Here is a 20,819-nt window from a genome sequence, read left to right on the forward strand (position 1 = left end):
CTTCTTGCTGGAAGTTTGCTCTCATTCAGCCAGTCCCAACGAAGGGTGACCATTCCCAACCCTCTAACTCTTGTCCAGTTGCTGTAACATCCTGTGTCTCAATAGTTTTTGAGTCAATTCTTAACAGAAAAATTTTAAAGCATCTTTCCTATCACAACCTTCTTTCTGATCGTCAGTATGGGTTCCATCAGGGACGTTCCACTGGCAGTCTTCTCACTTACCTTTTAGACTCCTGGTCCTCCTCCTTTCGGGACTTTGGCGAAAGTTTTGCCATTGCACTTGACATCTCAAAGGCTTTCGATCAAGTTTGGCATATATCTTTACTTTCTAAACTGCCCTCTTACGTTTTCCAGCCTTCATCTGTAGCTTGCTTTCTGGTCGTTCCATAGCCGCTGTTGTAGACGGCCATCATTCTTCTCCTAGATCTGACAACAGTGGTGTTCCTCAGGGTTCTGTCCTGTCACCGACTCTCATCCTTTTATTCATCAATGACCTTCTAAGCTGTACATCTAACCCTATCCTCTCGTACGCTGATGATTCCACCCTTCATCTTTCCATTCAGTTCCCGCAATGTCCATATCAGCATTTACTTCAACAAACAAGGGATGAGGCAATAGCAAACCTAATATCTGACTTGGCTCGTATCTCTGACTGGGGTAAAAATAATCTTGTTGATTTTAATGCATCAAAAACTCAGTTTTTACACCTATTAACTCGTGGAAATCTTCCACAGGAGTACCCATAAATGTTTAATAATATCCAGCTCAATCCTACATCATCCCTGAACATGCATGGGGTTTCATTCACTCTGGACTTATCTTGGAAAGATCATATAGCATATCTTGTAAAATCTGCTTCTAAGAGATTAGGTGTGCTAAGCCGACTCCGTACCTTCTTTACCCCTGCACATTTGTTGACTTTATACATGGATTTTATTCGCTCCTGTGTAGAGTACAACTCTCATGTGGGGAGGCTTCCCACATACAGCTCTTCTCAGTAGAGTTGAGTCAAAGGCTTTTTGTCTCATCAACTCTGCTTCTCTTACTGGCTCCCTTCAACCTCTGTCTCTTCACCGCACTGTTGCATCTTTATCTCTTTTCTGTCGCTACTTCAATGGTCGCTGCTCCTCTGAACTGTCTGCTTGCATCCCTTCACCTCTACGATGGACGCATAGCACCTGTCCAGCAACAAACTCTCATCCCTTTTCTGTCCAACTCCCTAATGCAAGTATTAACTGTTATTCCCAGTCCTTCATTCATGCAACAGGTCAGCTTTGCATCTGTCTCCCTCTGTCTGCATTTTCTGCTTCTTATGATCTCCAGTCTTTCAAACGCAGTGTGTCCAGGCATCTTGAAATGAATGGATCTTGAATTTAGCTCTCTTTTGTATTGTTTTTGTTTTTTTCTAGGAAAGAATGGTTTGTGGGCTCCTGGCCTTTGGTTCCTTCTTTCTTGCATTAAAAAAAAAAAAAAAATAGATTGCTAGTGTTGAGTCTGGGGATACCCTGTCTCTCGATGTCTTGTACAGTATGTGGTCCGTAAAGGTGAATCAGTATCATATTTCACTCCAAGAATCTTAGTGGAGAGTGTGTGTGTGTGTGGGTGAAGGTGACAGAGGTACATTTTTATTAGTGTGGGAGAGGTTACATGCAACAACTCCATCTTTTGGCATGCTGAGAATGAACCTCTTGAACCCATACTAATCATATGCATAAAACCAGCACCAATGTTATTTTGCTTTAAATCTTGTGATGTAAATTAATTTAAATCTATGAAAACTAATACAGTATTTAAACAAGGAGCACTCAGAGAATGTAACACTCATGCCCACCAACTGGTCTAATGACCAAATATTTGACTTCACCCTGTGTCCTTGACCATAAACAGATTACTCTCAAACTCCATTACTGTACTGTTATGTGTCGGAGAATCTAGTCTGTACTTGGGTGATACTGGTATGTATTGACTATAGACTGCTTTCAGGGGAGTGTGAGTGAGATAGAGAGACCTTCAAAATGGATAGTTCCAGAAGTCTAGTGGAAAGTTCCCCTGAGATCATCCCAGGAAGCCCAGAGTCAACTGCCAGTGACACTCCTAAATCCAGAGGCAGCCACCACAGCTTACATCTTAAGCCACGGCACCACACCTCATCCAGGCAAGTCCAGTTTTCTTTTTTCCTTTTCTTCTGTTCCATGTTCTTCTTTCTTGAGTCAGTTCACTTATCTGATTTCTTCTTGAAACCTTCAGGCATTTTTTTTGACTTTCTTCTTGAAACCTCCAAGCATTTGGAAAAAACTCTCATATTGAAGGGTTTGATTGGCTGGTTAACCCCACCAGTTCAGCAAATCTCTCCTTAACAACAAAATGATCAGGATGTGGCTAGAATAAAATAATTGTCATCAGACTGAAGGGGTTAATAGGTACTTGGTGATCTAGTGGTTAGAATATGCTGGTTTGAGTGAAGGCTTACATAGGTTTAATCCTAAAGAGGTGACTGAAGGTTTTCAGTCATATAATGCCTCCAGTCAGATGTAGGCTCTTCATCTACCTTTAAAGGTAGGTGGTGATCCAAAAAAAAATACAGGCAATCCTTGTCTTTAAAATTTTTGTACATACCAGATGAAGAAAAAAAAATAATCAGATCTTCTGTTTCTCAGAAAGTACCAGTTCTTCATAATGAATTCACAAGTGCCTGATACTCATTTACATTTACAGTTACAAGAATTGTGACATCGCTCATAAACAGTACAAAGCAGCAAAAGAAAAGAAAAGAAAAGAAAATCCCATAATTGTCTGTCATCACTTCTTCCCACATGATAGCATCCTGAAAAGAGAAAGCTTTGAGCTTTAAAAGATTCACCAAAATTCAGTTTCCTTATGATTAATGGCAATTTATTATATAATCCAGAGGCTGTATAGGAGAAAGACGACCAATGAACAGCTGAAGGTTCATTGAGGCACAGGGAACCATCTTCACATCTTAACCCGTCACGTCCCGAGGTTTTCCGCACCTATGACATCCCCCAGTCCCGAGCCTTTTTGGAAAAAATTTTTTTTTGCTAAAACTTCCGCTTAGGTCGAGAAACGAAGGAAAATCACAAAGAAAGTGGTTCCCTCGGTCTATAAGTGGTCCGTACAGGTGCGGTTCCCCACGGCAGGTATGGTGTTCTGTAATGGGCTGGATATGCGTTTACGTTTTCTGTGGTAAGGAATAATGGGAGAAACAACACACAACACGTCTATATTTATTGAATTTGAACTAATAAACAATAACAGTAACAATATAATGGATTTCAGACACATATATATGAAAAATAAGCATTGTACCATTGCGCGAGCATAGCGAGTTTGGTCCGAGTCGTAACATGCTATATCCTAAGTGTCTGGTATGAGTCAACCTATCATTTTTTCTACTTGTATACTTCTGTTTCAATGACATTTTACCAATTACAACTGTTTGTAAGTGTTTTCAGATGTTTTCATTCATGATGATGACATGCAGGATAAGTATAGCGCACATCAGCTTAGTAAGCGCACTCGCTATGACTTGTATTTCAACATACCAAGTTGTTTTATCACTTTCCAATTATTTTCCCCTTTACATAGAACCTTTCCTCCACCACTGTAAAGGTTTTCAATTATTTTCATTCATTACGAGGGCATTTAGCGATATGCTAGCGCATATTCACGTAGCAACCACGATCTCAGACACTCGTGTTTCATCATCTACTTTATTTATTCACTCCACTTATAATTTCCCACTTACATTACACACGTTTACACCCCTATAATGCACTGTACATACTTACTGCCATTATTTATTCAAGTGAGCGTGAGAATATCGCATGAAAATACCCTCGCAAGGAATGTTTCGACAAACATAATACTCACACACTTATATACTAATTCACTCACACACTTATATACTAATTATTCACTTTATCACTTGCTGACTTTTATTTTGACTAATACATGCCTTATTCATTCAACTGAGCGTCAGGAAATTGCATCTCTATACACACGCTATGAATATTTGACTTAGAATATATATCAGCACTTATAATAATTTGAACTTATACCCGTAAGAATTTCCAATAAAAATAATTATATAATTACGGGCCGTATTTATTGCACTGAGCGACAGAATATCGCATCATAAAACGCTCGCTATGTAAGTTTCAACTTAGGGCAGATTTATATACTTACATACAATGTTTTCACTTATGTTCTACCCGTATGCACTTTATACTAATATTTGGAGATCAACATGACTGATAATTTCACTGAGTGTCTGTCTGTCGCATTTACCTCATAATTTCTGCGTCCTTTCGCATTCACACCGTACTAAAATTGCATCAACGTTTGATATTCACTAAAACATGGGTGAATACAAGCCCCACGTCACACTGCATGCACTCATAGCGGGTGTCCTTCCTCTGTGTCGTGAGTCTCACCTGGGAATTACTGCACACGTGACACCTGCGTTGGGGCCTAGGTCTGTTTGGCTGGGGAGGGATAGGAGTGGGGAAAGGGCGGCCGGATATTCTCTGGGGAGTTTGGGCAATATGGGCAGTGCGGGTGCGATGTTGGGGCCTTTCAACAGCATACTTTGCAAAGATTTCTCTTGTGAGCTCCCTCACAAACCCTTCAAATGTTTCCTGAACTCCTGTTGTCATGGCGTGAAGGTGGTGGCAATTCAGAGCAGTGATATCTAGCAAGTGAAAGAACAGTTTTTTATACCACTTCATCGTGGTCCTGGCACACTCTACCGTCGATATCATGGAGTCTGACTGGTCCACGAGGCGCTTGTTTATATTGTAATCCATAACACACTCAGGTTTCCAAACACGACGCCTGTTCTCGCTACGGTAATCTACGGAATCTGTACGGTGCATCAAGGGGCGGTGAACCGTGGACAAGAGGCTTACTTCTCTGTTGTGGTTCCACATTGTTGCAAGGATGTTGTTGGCTTTGAATAAGACAACCTCATTCCTTGCAAGTTTCCGCCCTACCTTGGCCATGTGACGCCAGTTCACCTTTACGGTTCCACAGACTCCCGTTTCATGCGTATGAAGATAACAAGCGAGAAGAGGGCTAGTGTACCAATTGTCGAGGTAGAGAACGTGACCACGATGAAGGTAGTCCTCTGTCATCGTCTTTACCACTGCTCCCGACAGTCCAATACTTCGATCTTCTATTATGTCTGTCTGTGCACTGGTGTACAAGACTATGTCTTGCACGTATCCAGTCCTACAGTCGCACATAACAAAGATCTTGAACCCAAAACGGTGCCTTTTGCTGGGTATATACTGTCTGAATGAAATATTGCCTCTCCACAACACGAGACTCTCGTCTATGACGAGGTCTCTATAGGGATAGAATGAGGAACGAAAGGTTTGCCTGAGGTGATCAAAGACCAACCTAATTCGCCTAATTCTATCAGTGTTGTTTGCATTTGCAGGGTCATAAGCATCATAGAAATGGAGGCGACTTAGAATTTGTTGAAACCGATTACGGCTCATCACTTGACCAAATATTGGGTTAAACATAACAGGGTCCCTAGTCCAGTAAGCAGGAATTCTATTCTTTTTTATAATACCCATCAAAAGGACCAGGGCAAAAAATAAGAACATTTCTGGAAGGGAGACAGGGTAATCATAGATGATAGAATGCCTACTCCTTGTTCCCAATCTTTCACTCTCTAGGCGCTGGGCGCTTGCAAACAGGTTTGTTTGGTATACAATCCGATCAACAAATGCCTCACTGAAAAACAGGTGGAAAAAATCCAACCTGGTGGAATTACGGTGAATTCCTGGAGCAATGCAGCCAGATCGCCCCTGCTCAGTGAAGGGGTGAATGAGGGGAGAAAAATCACTCCCATCCTCCCAATCCCACGACACAACTCCCTCGTCCCCATCATCCCCATCACCGCCTTCGTCTGGGTGGGGAGGAGATCCTGGTTGGGGAGGTGGGGGAGAAGGAGTGCGGAGGGCTTCCCCACTGTCACTCCTCTTCCCTCTGCCTTTACCCTTTCCCTTTCCCTTACCCTTACGGCCTTGAGGAACATTAGGGGGCTGTGGGGATGAAATAGGGGAATATTGGGGAGCAGAAGACGTGCTGGGGAGTGGTTCCTCCCCACCTTCCCCCTCCATGACAACACCACGTGCTTTCTCACGCACCCTAGCTCGACCACGTGTTAGGGGATATTGGGGAGCATAAGACGTGCTGGGGAGTGGTTCTTCCCCCACCTTCCCCCTCCATTACAACACCACGTGCTCTCTCACGCACCCTAGCTCGACCACGTGTTAGGGGATATTGGGGAGCATAAGACATGCTTTGGAGTGGTTCCTCCCCACCTTCCCCCTCCCTCACAACCCCACGTGATAAGGAACGCACCCGCACTGGCCCACGTGATCCACTATGCCGCCTCACACTACGTAGGGAGAGCAATGACTCACTCACGTCACTCTCACTTTCCCTAATCCTCCCTGGACTTTCCCTTTCACTCCCCACTCCCTCCACTTGACTTCCTAGCTCCCCAAACAAAATGCTAGGCCCATACTGCTCATACGACGTGGTGTGCGCTCTGGGCCACGATGTGTTATTACCTCACGTCCATACCACGTGGCAGCACATCCCATGGCTCCGTCATCGTCCTCATCCTCGTCCTCGTCCTCGAATTCAGGTTCCAAATCACGCTGGGGATAGGGATAGAATATTGCACGTGCCTTCTTTGCGTCCTGCCCCTCTCTAGCAGCACGGTAAATCACGGACTGCCGCTTCCTGGGAGACGGAACTTCCTCGTCACTGCTGATGGTTTCTTCCTCCTCTGGCTGCACATAATCCTTGTCCATATCCTCGTCGTCCAGTGGGGAATCACTGTCGCTGGTAAAGGTGTCCAGGGCGACTTGAATTTCGCTGTCTGAGAGACCTCTCTTAGCCATGTCTGAGCAGGACCGTGGCTACCAGGTGAGTGGACGAGTGGTGGGCTAGCGCGGGTCGCGCGGGGTCGCCGAGTGTCCCCGCCTGGTGGCAGGTAGGGGAAGGTCATGCGAGGGTACGTACCGCAAATCAAGCGCGAATTTTGAAAATTGTCGAAATTATGCACATTGCAATTGCACGACATACCGGTACGTCGCCGGGACTGGCAAATGCAAATTGTTGCAACGTACCCATACGTCGACGGGACGGGGCGGGTTAACATCACTCCTGGGCATGCCGACTGAAATTTTAACATTTCAGGAAGTTACTTTGGTTAGCCAAACCAGTGTAACCCATTTAGAAATGATGTGGTCAGGTTTGTTGGGGGGGTAGGCCAAAGATAAGCCTTGCTGTTCTATTCAACGTAGACTGAACCTTTAATAGATTTTTCGGGAGACCACTCCGTAATGATTTACAGTAATGGACTTGTAACAATATCATAGCATGGCACAGTGTTAAGAGGCAGTGTCTGTTCAGCAACGGTCAACAGAGCACGTGCAGAGTACAACCTTTAACTTGATTATTTAGTTTTAAATTAAACAGTATGCCCATGTTTTGGACAACAGGCTGGATGAAGATTGTGACTTGGCAGACTTTAGAGCCTGGGCATTATGAGCATCACTACCCCTGTGATTTTCGCGAGTAATGATTTCTGTTTTACCATATTTCAACTTGAGTTTCCTCTTTGCCATCCAAATTTTTTATATCAGTCATTAGGGATTCATTCCACTTTACTCATGGTGTCATTAACATCTGTCATCTTAACATAAAGCCAAGTGTCATCAGCATAAAAATTATAGGACACATTGTGTGCATCAAGTAGAGATGATAACTGCACATATAAACTGTGGCTAGAACTGGACCTAAAACAGATCCTTGAGGAACTTCATACAGAAAGGGAACTGAGCATGAATAAGTTTTCCGCAACTGCTGTCTAAGATCTTTTGGATAGATACCACATAAAAAGTGAATGAGCTTCATCATGGACACCATAAAAATGCAGATCATGTAGCAGTAGCTCATGATTTGTTGTGTCAGAAGCAACAGACAGATCCAACAGAACCAAGAGAGAGTGTCAGGACTGTAAAATATCTTAATACATAATAACTAGCAACATACATAATATAATCTAGAGGTTAGGTCAATGTCAAACTTAGGGGCCAAAGGAAATGACGTTAGCACCTTTCCAGAATGTCTCACACCAGCACAATAGCCCACAAATAGTACCTCATGACCACACACACACACACACACACACACACACACACACACACACAGGTTTCTAGAACATTTGGACGACAGTGTGGCCCACGTGATGGAAGTTCTTATATACAAAAAGAAACAGAAGTCAGAAGGAGGCTACCAACAGGAGCGAGAGGGTGGCAGAGAGAGATAGAACGAGACAGCGGGAGGTAACAGCGGGACTCTATACTTCACTCTTGTGTGAGAGACTTTGTTAATATTTCCAAGACCAATAAAAATAGTCCCATACTAATCTTTACCTCTCCTGTCAGTGCATGACAAAGTGAACCAAGATTATCTGCTTACAAAACTACTCACGTATAACAACCGCTTGTCCACGAGTCCAGTATATGTATAACTGATCTACAAAACACACTACAAGAAGTTACGAAGTTTCTACAAGATATGGTGGCAGCGAAAGTACGAACCTCGTCTACGAATCTACAGTGAATTTCTACAAAAGCTGGCTAGACTAACCAAGATTAGCTGCAGTTCTACAGTGTCTATCTATCTATCTATTGCCAGACGCCTCAATCCCGTTTGGGGTGGCCACAAACAAATCGCCTCCAAGTCGCCCTGTCCCCCGCCATTTCACTGCCCTGCTCCCAACTCACCCCCCCCCCCTCTCATATATCTCTCCACCCCATCCCTCCATCTCATCCTCGGCCTCCCCCTCCCTCTTCCCCCCTCCACCTCACTCACATACACTCTTCGTCAATCTTTCAACCTCCATCCTCTCCACATGGCCAAACCACCTCAGTGTATTCCTCCTAATGCTTCCTATCACATCCACATCCACACCACAACGCTCCATTATATCCTCATTCGTCAGCCTGTCTCTCCACGTGACTCCACAGGCTCCTCTCAAATAACTCATTTCCACTGCTCTCACTCTTGACTTGTGTCCTTCCAACAATGTCCAAGCTTCACTTCCATACGTTAGAGTTGGTATCACAATACTGTCATGTAGTAACTTTTTCACTTCCATGCTCACTTCCCTGTTTCTTATGACTGCTTTCAAAGAACCAGCAACCTTTCTTCCCTGCTGTACCCTTTCAAGCACTTCACCCTCCAAACCTCCATCCTTACTCATCACACTACCCAAGTACTGAAACGTACTCACATTTTCCAATTCCTCACCACCCAACCTTGCTGTACATTCACTGACTTCACCTCTCTCAAAGACCATCGCTTTACTCTTCCCTACATTCACCTTTAGATTCCGTTTCTTACACACTCTCTCAAACTCATCCACCAAGCCTTGCAGCTCCCCTTCGTCTTCACTCAACAACACAGTATCATCTGCAAACAACAGTACAGGGAGTTTCCAAACACTATCCTCTCTCACCAGGGCCACTCCAACATCCACTACCCCTTGTACCTCTTTTATTACCCCATCCATGTACAGATTGAACAACCATGGACACATGACACATCCCTGTTTCAAACCAACTTTCAAAGAGAAAAATTCACTTAGTTCACCATCCACACGCACTGCAGCCTTCGCACCATCGTACATACTCTTCACAGCATTCAGCAACTTCCCATCTACTCCATATATTCTTAACACTTTCCACAATCCTTGTCTATCCACCGTCATATGCTTTCTCCAAATCCATGAAAGCCTCATACAACTTCTTTCCCTTCTCTAGAAGCTTTTCCACTAAAGATCTAAGAATGAATATCTGATCTACACAACCTCTTCCCTTCCTAAAGCCTCCCTGTTCTTCTCCAACTAATTTCTCTGTTCTTTCTCTAACTCTGTCTATAAGTATCCTACCATACACTTTTCCTATTATACTAAGAAGACAAATGCCCCTATGATTACCACACACTTCTTTTTCCCCTTTTCCTTTGTACAAGGGAATAATTATACCTGACTTCCAATCCTCTGGGACTCTACCTTCCTTCCAGGCCAATCTGCACATCCTCCACATCCATTCTACTACTATCTCTCCCCCATGCTTCAGTATTTCACCACACACTCCATCAATTCCTGGGGCTTTCCCCGATTTAACTTTCTACAGTGAATTTCTACAAAAGCAGGCGAGACTGTAACCAAGATCAGCTTCATTTTCACAGTTGATTCTACATTATCAAGATAGAAAACAAACAATACCTCTTACAACCAACAAGTCACAACCAGCTCCTGACAGTATTCTATCCATCCCCCCTCTGTCTCCATGATCATCCTATCTATCCATCAGTGGATAGATAGGACATGAAGTTAGCAGTATTCAGTATACAGCTTTTGAAATATTAGCTGTTTGACCCTCCCCATCCCAACCACTTTTCCACCACTGACTCCCCCCAATCCCGACTATTTTAGGAAAAAAATTTTTTTGGCTCAAACCTTCGCTTTTGGTGAGAAACATCGAAAATTCATAGAGAAATCGCTCACCTGAGGTTTAAAATACTCGATACAGGTAGGAGTACCTCCTTACCTTACTGGGTTTTCTATCAGGCTGGCACCAAAGAAAACGAGTTCTGTGGGAGGATAACTATTTCACACCACTCATAAACGGTATTTATTTATTTATTTGGTACGAATTTATATGTAGTACGAGAGTATATTGATTTTCAAGCTGTAATATAGGCATTATAAGCATTGTTTCACTCACTAATACCTGACCTTTTTTTGCCACATTACCTGATCATCATTTCTAACTGTTTCTTCCTCTAATGCTATGTAAAGTTTGTCCTCCACATTGTCATTGATTGGGGAATCACTCTGGCCCTGAATTTCGTACCGTGGCATGACATGGCTATACTGGCCAGGTCACTGATAACAGGTGAATTGCTGAGACAATGGCATGCAGGGGGGAGGAGGAGGTCATGCTGGGTAAAGCATTGTCCCTGCCTGGCATCTTGTAGAGGAAGGTGTCACGTGTATATGTACCAAAAATCACTCACGAAAATTGAAAATTGTGCAAATTAGGGACCTGGCAATTTTTTCGCGTTTATGTACGTCGACGGCATTGGCAGTGACAAAACATGTGGACGTTAAAGAACGTCGACGGGACGCTGCGGGTTAATAAACAAAAAAATCAAATAAATAAATAAATAAATATCATTGATTTTTTATTTTTTTTGAGTAAAAAAAAAAGTAAAAAAAAAAAATCACCAACCCTGCAATTAAGTCACCTAAGTGCATTTACTTTGGGGGTGCATCACCTCTTTACGTCTTGTATGTGGTCTTCAGTGGTGAGTGAATGTGTTTGGTATGTTTCATTGATCATTCTGCAGGTATTTCTCCCTGTGTAATGCTTTCTCTTACTTTGCCTCTTGGACCCAGCCTTATCTTATCCTCAAGTCAGCGAGGTGAGGATTTTAAAGATTCACTGTATTTTTTCCCAGCTGTTATTATTTTTTTCTTTTCAACAACTCATCCTAGTTTTAAAGAAAAGTATACTGTATTTTGATTTTGCATGAGAATGAAAGTGTTAACCCTTTGAAGTTCTTCATCCTCTAGACAGTTTGCTAACTAGAGAAGTCATTTGTAGTGATGTAAAAAATCGGCTCCATCATTCTCTTCACAACCTGATTTCTCTGCCTAAACAGAAAAACAAAACAAAACAAAGGTAATAAGAATGTAAATAAGAAATGTCATTATATTCAAGGGATTAACTTCAGCCTTGAAGAATGAGTGAAAGGTCAGGATTCTAAAAGAACTGTATGGGAAATTAACCTCTGACATTAGGATAACGATCCTCTTTAGATTATTCCTGCTGCTGTCAGATTAATTTATTCGTCTTGAGAAATACCTCACATATAGAAGAGGTTTATTAAGGCTTCAGTTTGAAGAGTTTACCATAAGCTGAATAAGATCAAGGGTTGGCAAGAATGAAATTAAAAATCAGCCTTAGTCTTAAGGAGTTAAAGTGAAGCTTATATTGTGTATAGATACTGTATGTGCCTACCATCTACCCTGTGAGGTACAGTAGTACCATGAGAGTGAAATGTAGCTACAAGGTTGGTAACTAGCCACACAGTCTTGGTCAGGAAACATTCAGCCACAAGTACAATCACCCAGTGAATTCCCAGTGAATTTTTCTCCGGATGACTGTATTCATAGTTCATGTTGTTGCAAGGCTAAATACATATTTAAAAATTAATTTTTCCCATCAGCTTCAAGCAACTGTTTGGAAGTAATTAGCAGGTTTTGTCACTTGATTTGGCTTCTAATCCATAGAAATCATTGAATGTACCAGTCATTCCTTAAGAGGAAACATGTCATTTTTATGCATGTACATATAGTGTAATGTTAAATTTTTATAATTTGTTCATTCATTCATCATCCAATCCTACGTTACCCCATGAGGAGCGTAGGAGCTCGGGGCTAGGCAAGTTGGTCCTGACATTTATGATGAGAGTGACTAGCCTCACTCATCCCTGAGTGGCATTAAATGAGCAATGAACCCCATCCTCCCCTTGGATATAAACCTTCACTGGCTCAATCTGATTGGAGCTCCGTAATTACCCACTAAACCACCAGGCACCAAAATTTGGTTATATGGTTGCCACCCAGTGTAGTAAATGGTTTCCTAATGTACAGGAAACCTTTTGGCTTGTCACCGAGTGTAGAGTCACCCACAGGCAGAAGGAAGAGGAAAGATTGAAGGAAAGAAAGACAGAAGAGGGAGTAAACATGTCATTTTTTACATGTACATATATTGTTAAATTATTATAATCTTGCAGTTATACTAAGTAATTTAACCTTTCAATGCAGTGATATTTTTAATTCTTGCTGCTTCAAGCTGATGTTATTCAGCTTTTAGGAAACCATGTGGTGAAGGGATGAATGAAAGTCAATTCAGTCTCTCTCCAATTTGTAAAGCTCTTTCCAAAGGTAAAGAAAATCATCTTGATATAGGAAGAATTAAAAGAAAAGACATCATGGAGTTAAGTAAGTATAAATCACCTCTAGAACTGTCTCCATCTGTCTGTATTTCCTTCTGCCTATGATATCCAGTCTTTCAAATGCAGTGTGTCCAGGCTTCTTGAAATTAATGGATCTTGAATTTGGCCCTCTGTTATCTTGTTTTTGTTTTTTTCTTGGAGGGAACAATCTTGCAGGATTCTGGCTGTTGGTTCCTTCTTTCTTGCATTTAAAAAGAAGAAAAAAGTATTACAATGTTAACAGAGGTTAATGTATTTTTCACTGTTTCAGGGTGGTTTCTAAAGTTTTCAGCATACCAGACTCAGATGAAGATGATGAAGGCGATAAAAAATGTGAAGGTGATGGTGTAGTTGTGGAATCTGATGAAGAGGATCAAGTATCAGCGTCATTTTCATCCTCAGATACCATTAAATCGTATAAGATTGAATCTACAGGTTCCTTCAGTGAATTCAGAAAAGACTTTGCTGTGAGAAGCAAGATATATGAGAGAGCACACTCAGGACATGTCACACCAGTCAGTAAGAAGCCCACCAAAGCCATAATATCAAGTACTCCATCTGAAGAAACTAATGTCCCTGCAAGTTCATGGAGGGAGCCTACTGCTGCTCTGGCTTCTGATAATGACACAGATGATGAGAGCCCAATTGTTACCTCAAGGTACAGAAGAGTCAATGCTGTTGAAACAGAGTCAGAGTCTAGTCCTGAACTTGATAGCCATAAGAACATGTTTGAGAGCAGGAGGCAGCGACAGAGAAAAAAGGCACCTAGTTCAGAGGCAAGAAGTATGGCCTCTCCAACTCATAGAGATGGTGATAGTGAAGAAGAAGTATATAGCCCTGAAACTGATAGCCATAAGAAAGTGTTTGAGAGCTGGAGGCAGCCACAGAGAAACAAGACACTCAGTTCAAAGGTGAGAAGTATGGCCTCTCCAGCTCATGGAAATAGTGATAGTGAGGAAGAAGTATATCTACAGTCTAGGAAGGCATATCAGAAGCAAAAAATTATTAATGACCACGGTACTGAAGATACTGATGGTGAAGGAAGTGAAGAACAAGATGGTCTGCCAGACCTTAACCTTCATTGCCAGCCAGAGAGTATAAAGAAAGATAAAAAGGAAATCAGTGATAACTCATTAATTTTGTCCTCACCAGATGTCACCAAGGCTCTTTCACCTCAGGAGAAGTATGGTTACAAATTCAAAATTAAAAAAAGAACATCAGCACCTCAAGACACTTCACCCGAGGTTAAAGAAGTAACAGGCAAGTCTAACTGTGATACCTCAGCCAACCAGTCATGCAGTATTTTGGAGGTGTCTGGCTCATCTGCTGGGAATGTCAGTGGAAGCAGCTCAGCTTCACCCCATTCAGTAACAGACTTGACAGCTGCCGAGATGAAGCATATGCTGAAACAGAAAAAGGTTTGTTGATTTTTTTTTTTTCCCCAGCAAGCCCTAGTTGTTTGTTGGTGATGTGTTCCAAAGTATCACAGTTTATTCCATACAGCATTTACTGTAAATGGGCTGAAACTGGCAAATCAGTAACACTGCAACTTTGGTACCAGTAGGCAGTTTTTCTGTAAATTAATGTGAGCTTAATAGAAAAAGTATGTAAAAAAAGAAGGGAACACACAAAGAAGACTAATCATAGTAAGAATGTAAAATGATAAGTCTTAATTCTAGGATTCAAAGAGTGGAAGCCTCCTTGTAAAATTTAGTAGACTGATACAGTAGTATACAAATACCCTTCACATTAAGTTTAGCTTGGGTTCATGCCAAATGCTGTGTTAAGTCACACACTTAAAGTTCATGGTAAAAGGTTTAAAAACAGAAATTCTCATTTTTGATTTCAGAGCAAATTTATTATGAATCATGAGCAACTTTAAGTGAAGATAAGATATTAATTCATCCACAGTTTAAATGGAACAGCTTTAAATGAGAACAACCTGTTGTGTTTTGGCAGTTGGGGCTGCGATCTGCAAACCTTTCCCAGTTACCCGATAAAGGAATGAAACTGAAACAGCAGATTCAGGACCTGGAGGACAGCCTGGCAAACCTTAGCATGGATAGTAGTGTTCAGGTAACGTACCGTAAAGCAGCGAATAATGATCCCTTCACTTTGAGGATGCATTTTTTGTTATATTCTTGTTATCACCAGATGATTTTATTCAGCTCATGGGTGATTTTTTTGTATTACAAGGGTTTTAATGTAATTTATAATTCCTTCACTGCCAGACATTGTTTCCCAATCTTATAACTGTCTGATGGTAACAACAAGAAATACAAAATATATAATTGAACTGGAAAGCAGGGCTGTGGAGCCAGGGGTGGAGTCATGGAGTCGAAGTTGGAAGCAGTTTTGGATGGAGCCGGTGTCAGAGTTGAAGTCAGTAAAAATGTACCAACTCTGACTCTGGCTTCAAAATAAAAACTTATAATTAGAAAAGAAAATGGGAACTATAAATATGGTATATCATTTTATACTTATTTATTACCTGTACAGTATTTTAGATCCAGGACAAGAAATTTAAGGCCTCTTATTTAAATCTCAATTTTTATACGGGTGCAGAATCCCACATCTGAAACCCTTGGGACCAGACGTGTTTTGGAATTTGAAATTTTTCAGATTTTGGAATGATAATACAGTGCATGTACCATATGTTGCAGTAACACCCTAGCGGGGGTCTGGGACAGCACCCTATAAGCCAGTGCATTAACCCCCTATGTGCCAGTTGACGTGTGTAGCCGTCACGATTTTGGGCTCGGAGCAATGCCGGTTTATGTGTACAGCCACTAGCATCTTTCCGTCACAATTTTGGACTCGGAGCAGTGCAAGTTGAAGTGCACAGCCGCAAGCATCTTCCTGCCACCCTTTCAACCCACGACAATGACAACCACAGTGTAGGTAGATCCACAAGGTACCCCACTGATGTGTGGCTCGGTCGATACATGGCACTGGTAGAGTTTAGAGTGACGTCTTCCTCAACTTCCTTGTCCGATTCCGCTCCCCCGCGCACGGAGCCAGTTGCATCATTGACCCCCATGAAATTTTTGCCCATATTGCAGGGGAAAGGACTCAGTGACTGAACAGGTGTATGGGAAATTGTAATTAGTAAGCACATATGCACATTTTTTTTTTTTTTTTTAATGATATCTAGTAAGTGTTACAAGTGTTTTATAATAGGTTTTACAAATGCAATGTAATAAGTGTTACTGTTTATGGTTATTTGTGAAACAGTGATTGGAAATGCCTTGAGTAACCCAACCTGCTATATGAAACAAAACCAGGAGTGCATGGATGAGAAAGAAAATGACCTGGTTGGCTGTAACTAAGTTTTTCCCTTCATTACTCAGAAAATAATGGTGAATATGTGAGAATAAGTGTATTTGTGATGTGAAGCGCAAAAAATGTATATAAGTTGTATATAAGTTGTGTATAACATTAGTAATATTTTCATGATGCCCGAGATTAATACACATTAGTCACAATTTTAGTAAAAGTAATTACCTCATACCATACTGCGTGAAAGAGCCAGAGCATTTACTTCTCAAAGGGCAATTTCCTGTAATCGTGATGTCAAGTGCAAACATAAGTGCTGTAGTAGAGGGAAATTATTAAGATTGATGCAAGAAGTGAGTACAGAAAATCAAAGGGTATTCTTGTCCCATACACATACGGGACATAGTGGCACTATGAAACAGGCGGAAAACCCTATGGGGAGCCACATGAACAGGGTGATGACTCATCCTTGCGACAGTGAGTAAGGGAATGTCGAAGATTGAGTGGAAAATTCTGGGTTTCTCGAAAGAAGGCCAGGCAGTGTTACAATCACCACTCCGGTCATTGCTGCCAGCGCTAGCCAGCAAGTCCAAGGTCACTGGCTGTGACACACGCTCGGAAACAGCCCGCCAAAACACAGAAAACCAGTCATCTTTAATTTATCCTTACTCATTGATGGAACCACCTGGACACCTGGGGATCCTTTCATTTGAAAGAGGAAGAGTTGATAAGTGTTGTGTATCCTTAATTTTTTCTATAGCTATTATTGTTTGGCAGATATTAAGGATATTAGGGATGTGATGGGAAGCATTAGGAGAAATACATTGTGATTTGGCCATGTGGAGAGGATGGAGAGTGAGAAACTGATGAGGAGAGTGTATGTGAGTGAGGTGGAGGGGGGGAGAGGGAGGAGGAGGCCAAGGATGAGAAGGAGGGATGGAGTGGAGTGGTATATGAGAGAGGGGTGTGTGAGCTGGGAGCAGGGCAATGGAATTTCGGGGGACAGGGTGACGTGGAGGTGATTTGTTTGTGGCCACCCCTTACAGGATTAAGGCGTCTGGCAATAGATAGATAGATAGATATTAGGGTTTGGAGGAAGGGTATTTTTTCCCAAGTCGCGGAAATCCCCCGTAGGGAGGAGTGGGCATCGTCTGAAAACCCCCGGCTTGTAGAGGTTAATGTCTTTGCAGTGAATCTTATGAATATTCATGGTGAGCGGGATTAATAAAGGCTTCCTGTATTTACGGCTTATACAGGTATGTCGGAAAAAAAAAAAAAACTCCAAAATCATGATTCCACATGTATGCCAAGTATAAAATAGTAAAGTGGAACAGTATGCACCACTTACAGTATCTCCCGTGGCCACATAAAGTATTTCCTACTGTAACTCATGTTTGGTAAACATATTTAACGTGATGAAATGCCTTGTTTTACCATTTGACTATAGTAAAGTTGTTATTACTGGTACTACTTAATATAAAAATGCTTTTTATGAAGGAGTTGGACAGTAGAAAAAAAAGAGGAGTTGGAGTGAGAGTAGAAGTTTGGTATACCAACTCTGCAGCCCTATTGAAAAGACTACCCCCCTCCCAAGATACAGTTTATACTGTTACTGCTCGTAACCCCAGTAATTGTACTACAGTAAAACCTCAATACAACAGACTTCAATAAACCGGAATTCGCTTTTATCGGATTCAAGGAGCTACCGGACTAAATTCCTGTACAGTATTTCGGAAAAAGTCCGATAAAGCCAGAAGCAGTCTGGACTGCCTGACCACTTCAGCTATGTTCACCAAAATAAGGTAAATAAATGACATGTTTATCAGTGTACAGTACAGTATTATTATATATAGTATACCATTTGATTAATGTAGTGAAGTTATAACACAATACAGTACCTCAGTGATAGTCAAAACTGTTTAAAAACCGTTAATGCGACGCAGACTAATGTCTGATATATTGGAAAAAATCCGGATTAGCAGTGGGGAGTCCGGATGTCATTTTTATCGGATTTTTGCATTTTTCGGGATGGTTTGGGCCCCAATTAGTCCGTTGTAGTGAGGTCTTTCTGTATTACATGAAAATCGGTAAATGTGTGTAAAAAGTGAGGTTAGGAATTCCCGATGTCACAAACCAAGGAAAAACTGCCACTCTTCACCAGATTATTTAATTTTCGACATCAAAGTCAGTCTACTACGTTCATTTTATGTGCCCTCTGTGTCACTAAAAGGAAGGGAGAAATTACAACAACATTATTTTAGTCACTGCTACAAGGAAGAGAGGCTGTATTATAGTCAAAGAAAATAATGAAATGGTGGCCTGAGTCTACCATCTCGGTTTGGGGACGGTTATTATTCTTTCCTTCCTTAAATATCGATAAGCTTTATTTTACATCCATTTCATGTATTTGTCAATCAAAACAAAATAAACAGTGTTATGAGAAACATGTAATGATTCTTCTTTAAGTAATATTAGCAGGATGCGGCTGAAGATCGTACGTTAGGATTATAAACACTAACAAACTCAGGTGTGTCTACTGCCCCATTGGACCTGCTGTACAAAGATCATGGAAAACCGTTGCAGAGAAAAATGGACAGGACCTGGACTGAAGTATTTCCTGAAGTCTAGAGGAATACCCTGTTCAGGGTACACCACTGGCGTGTTGTTTTGACTTTTTGTACGGTGTTTTGGAGCCCTCGGCATCGTCGGATTTCGGCCGGCGGTCTCGTCTCTGCACGATTTCAGCTTCAGACATTGTACAATTTTCATTTGAAAAACTTTGTAGATTTTCTTCAGCATTTTGGAGATGAAGCATTGTACTTCTAGAAAGCTAGATTATATGGGTTTCAAACAAAATGTGCAGCTAGAGACTTGTAAATATGTGATGAATGCTGTCACACCTGCTGTTCTTTCACTGCTTCTATAGTAACGTTTTCCTGCATTTACCGCATTAAATCATATCTAGGAAATTAGTATAACTACTAAAGAATAATATCATGAAGATCTTACGTACGGTATATCATTAAATATCACGGGAGAGATTTTTGAAGATATGCGATTTCTGTGGTCTGTGCATGAGTAGCCCGACTTCCATATTGATCTAGCTGGCAATCAATGGCAACTCTTGAGTTAGTGACGGTGGGAATTGTTTAGGGTAGAGATCTGATAGGAGACAGAGTTGGTTGGATGAATAACTGGTACTAGATATGTAGAGGGCACATGACTGGTATTTGGTACCCCCTTTTTAACTTAATGGCCAACAGATTTACTCTTTCTGGCATCTATTGTATAGGTGCATACAGACATAGAGAAATGATTATATCATCATTATATTCCTGCCTCTTTGTCTCCCATCCAAAGATGATATGAGGTAAGGTCCAGAAAGCAAGAAAAAAGAAAAGCATAACAGAGAGAGAACTAATCAGCAGCATGCATAATGAAATGACCTACACACTCAGTCATTAATCAAGCCTCTGGAATTCTGACCTCATCTCAGAGGCATAAGCATCCAGGCATTATGCATTTCTCACTGCCTGTCAACTAGAGTCAGTCTGATGACTGTCAAATAAAAAAAATAAAAAAAATGAGGCCCAAACCCTTGTTATTTAATATAGTACTCCATACAAAATTCATCCAACTGCTGAACCTCTTGATAGTTCCCTAGCCTCCTCAACCTCCATACTGTGCATTCTCACACTTTTGGCCTAGCTTATCATCTCCCAGTTTTAGACTCTTTTTACATGTGCCCTTGTGGTATGTGGTGGTGGTCAACATCCACTCACTGTACTTGTACATTAATGCCTACTTCTTCCTTCACCTTTGTCATTCTTGTTCTGTATCTGCACTTCTCTTTTCCTATTTCTCCCATTCTTTCTGTCACATTTTATTACTCTTCTTTCCACGCCAGGTGGCTCTACATTGAGTGAGAAGCCTGCTGGTGTCCTGTAATCCAGAAAACCATTTACAATGATGGTGATAACCATATAATGGGGTGATATGGAGCATACTGTGATGCCCCTGTTAACTGGGTGGAGAGATGCAATTACGGTATCATCCAGGAACCAAACTTTGACACTGTCCCCTTGCTTTGGCAAGGTACTGTTTGCCACAATGGAAGATTGGTTCACTGCATGAGACAACCCTGCAGGAGCAGTTGCTTGCCTCTGGTTGATGGGACTGCTTTGCCAGAGAGACTGGGGCTACTCATTGGCAATGACCATCCCATTTGTACCCATTCTCTTCATATACTCATACCATATAATTGCATACACTTTCAGTATGATGTGCACAGACTCCTTTGCTCCATATCTTTGATTTTGAAAAAAAGATGGGGGGGGGGAACTTAAATGATGAGTGAATGACTGTCAGGCCCATTTCATTGGCTGTTCATAGGTCTCCCTTGATTGTACTACCTTATTCCTT

General features: G+C 41.6%; 1 protein-coding gene across 1 annotated transcript in view; it reads left to right on the plus strand.

Annotated features, from left to right (window-relative positions):
- Positions 1-2,014: 2,014 nt before the first annotated feature.
- Positions 2,015-20,819, plus strand: part of LOC145415667 (uncharacterized) — a 547,996-nt gene continuing 529,191 nt past the window's right edge. The window contains exons 1-3 of the mRNA XM_080284883.1: positions 2,015-2,154; positions 13,393-14,539; positions 15,081-15,197. Coding sequence (XP_080141009.1) covers positions 2,015-2,154; positions 13,393-14,539; positions 15,081-15,197 — 1,404 coding nt within the window. The remainder of the gene's footprint in view (positions 2,155-13,392; positions 14,540-15,080; positions 15,198-20,819) is intronic.

Source organism: Coenobita brevimanus, chromosome 103 (genome assembly GCF_032717465.1).
Source record: "Coenobita brevimanus isolate Jiangsu-jjx chromosome 103, ASM3271746v2, whole genome shotgun sequence".
Taxonomy (NCBI): domain Eukaryota; kingdom Metazoa; phylum Arthropoda; class Malacostraca; order Decapoda; family Coenobitidae; genus Coenobita; species Coenobita brevimanus.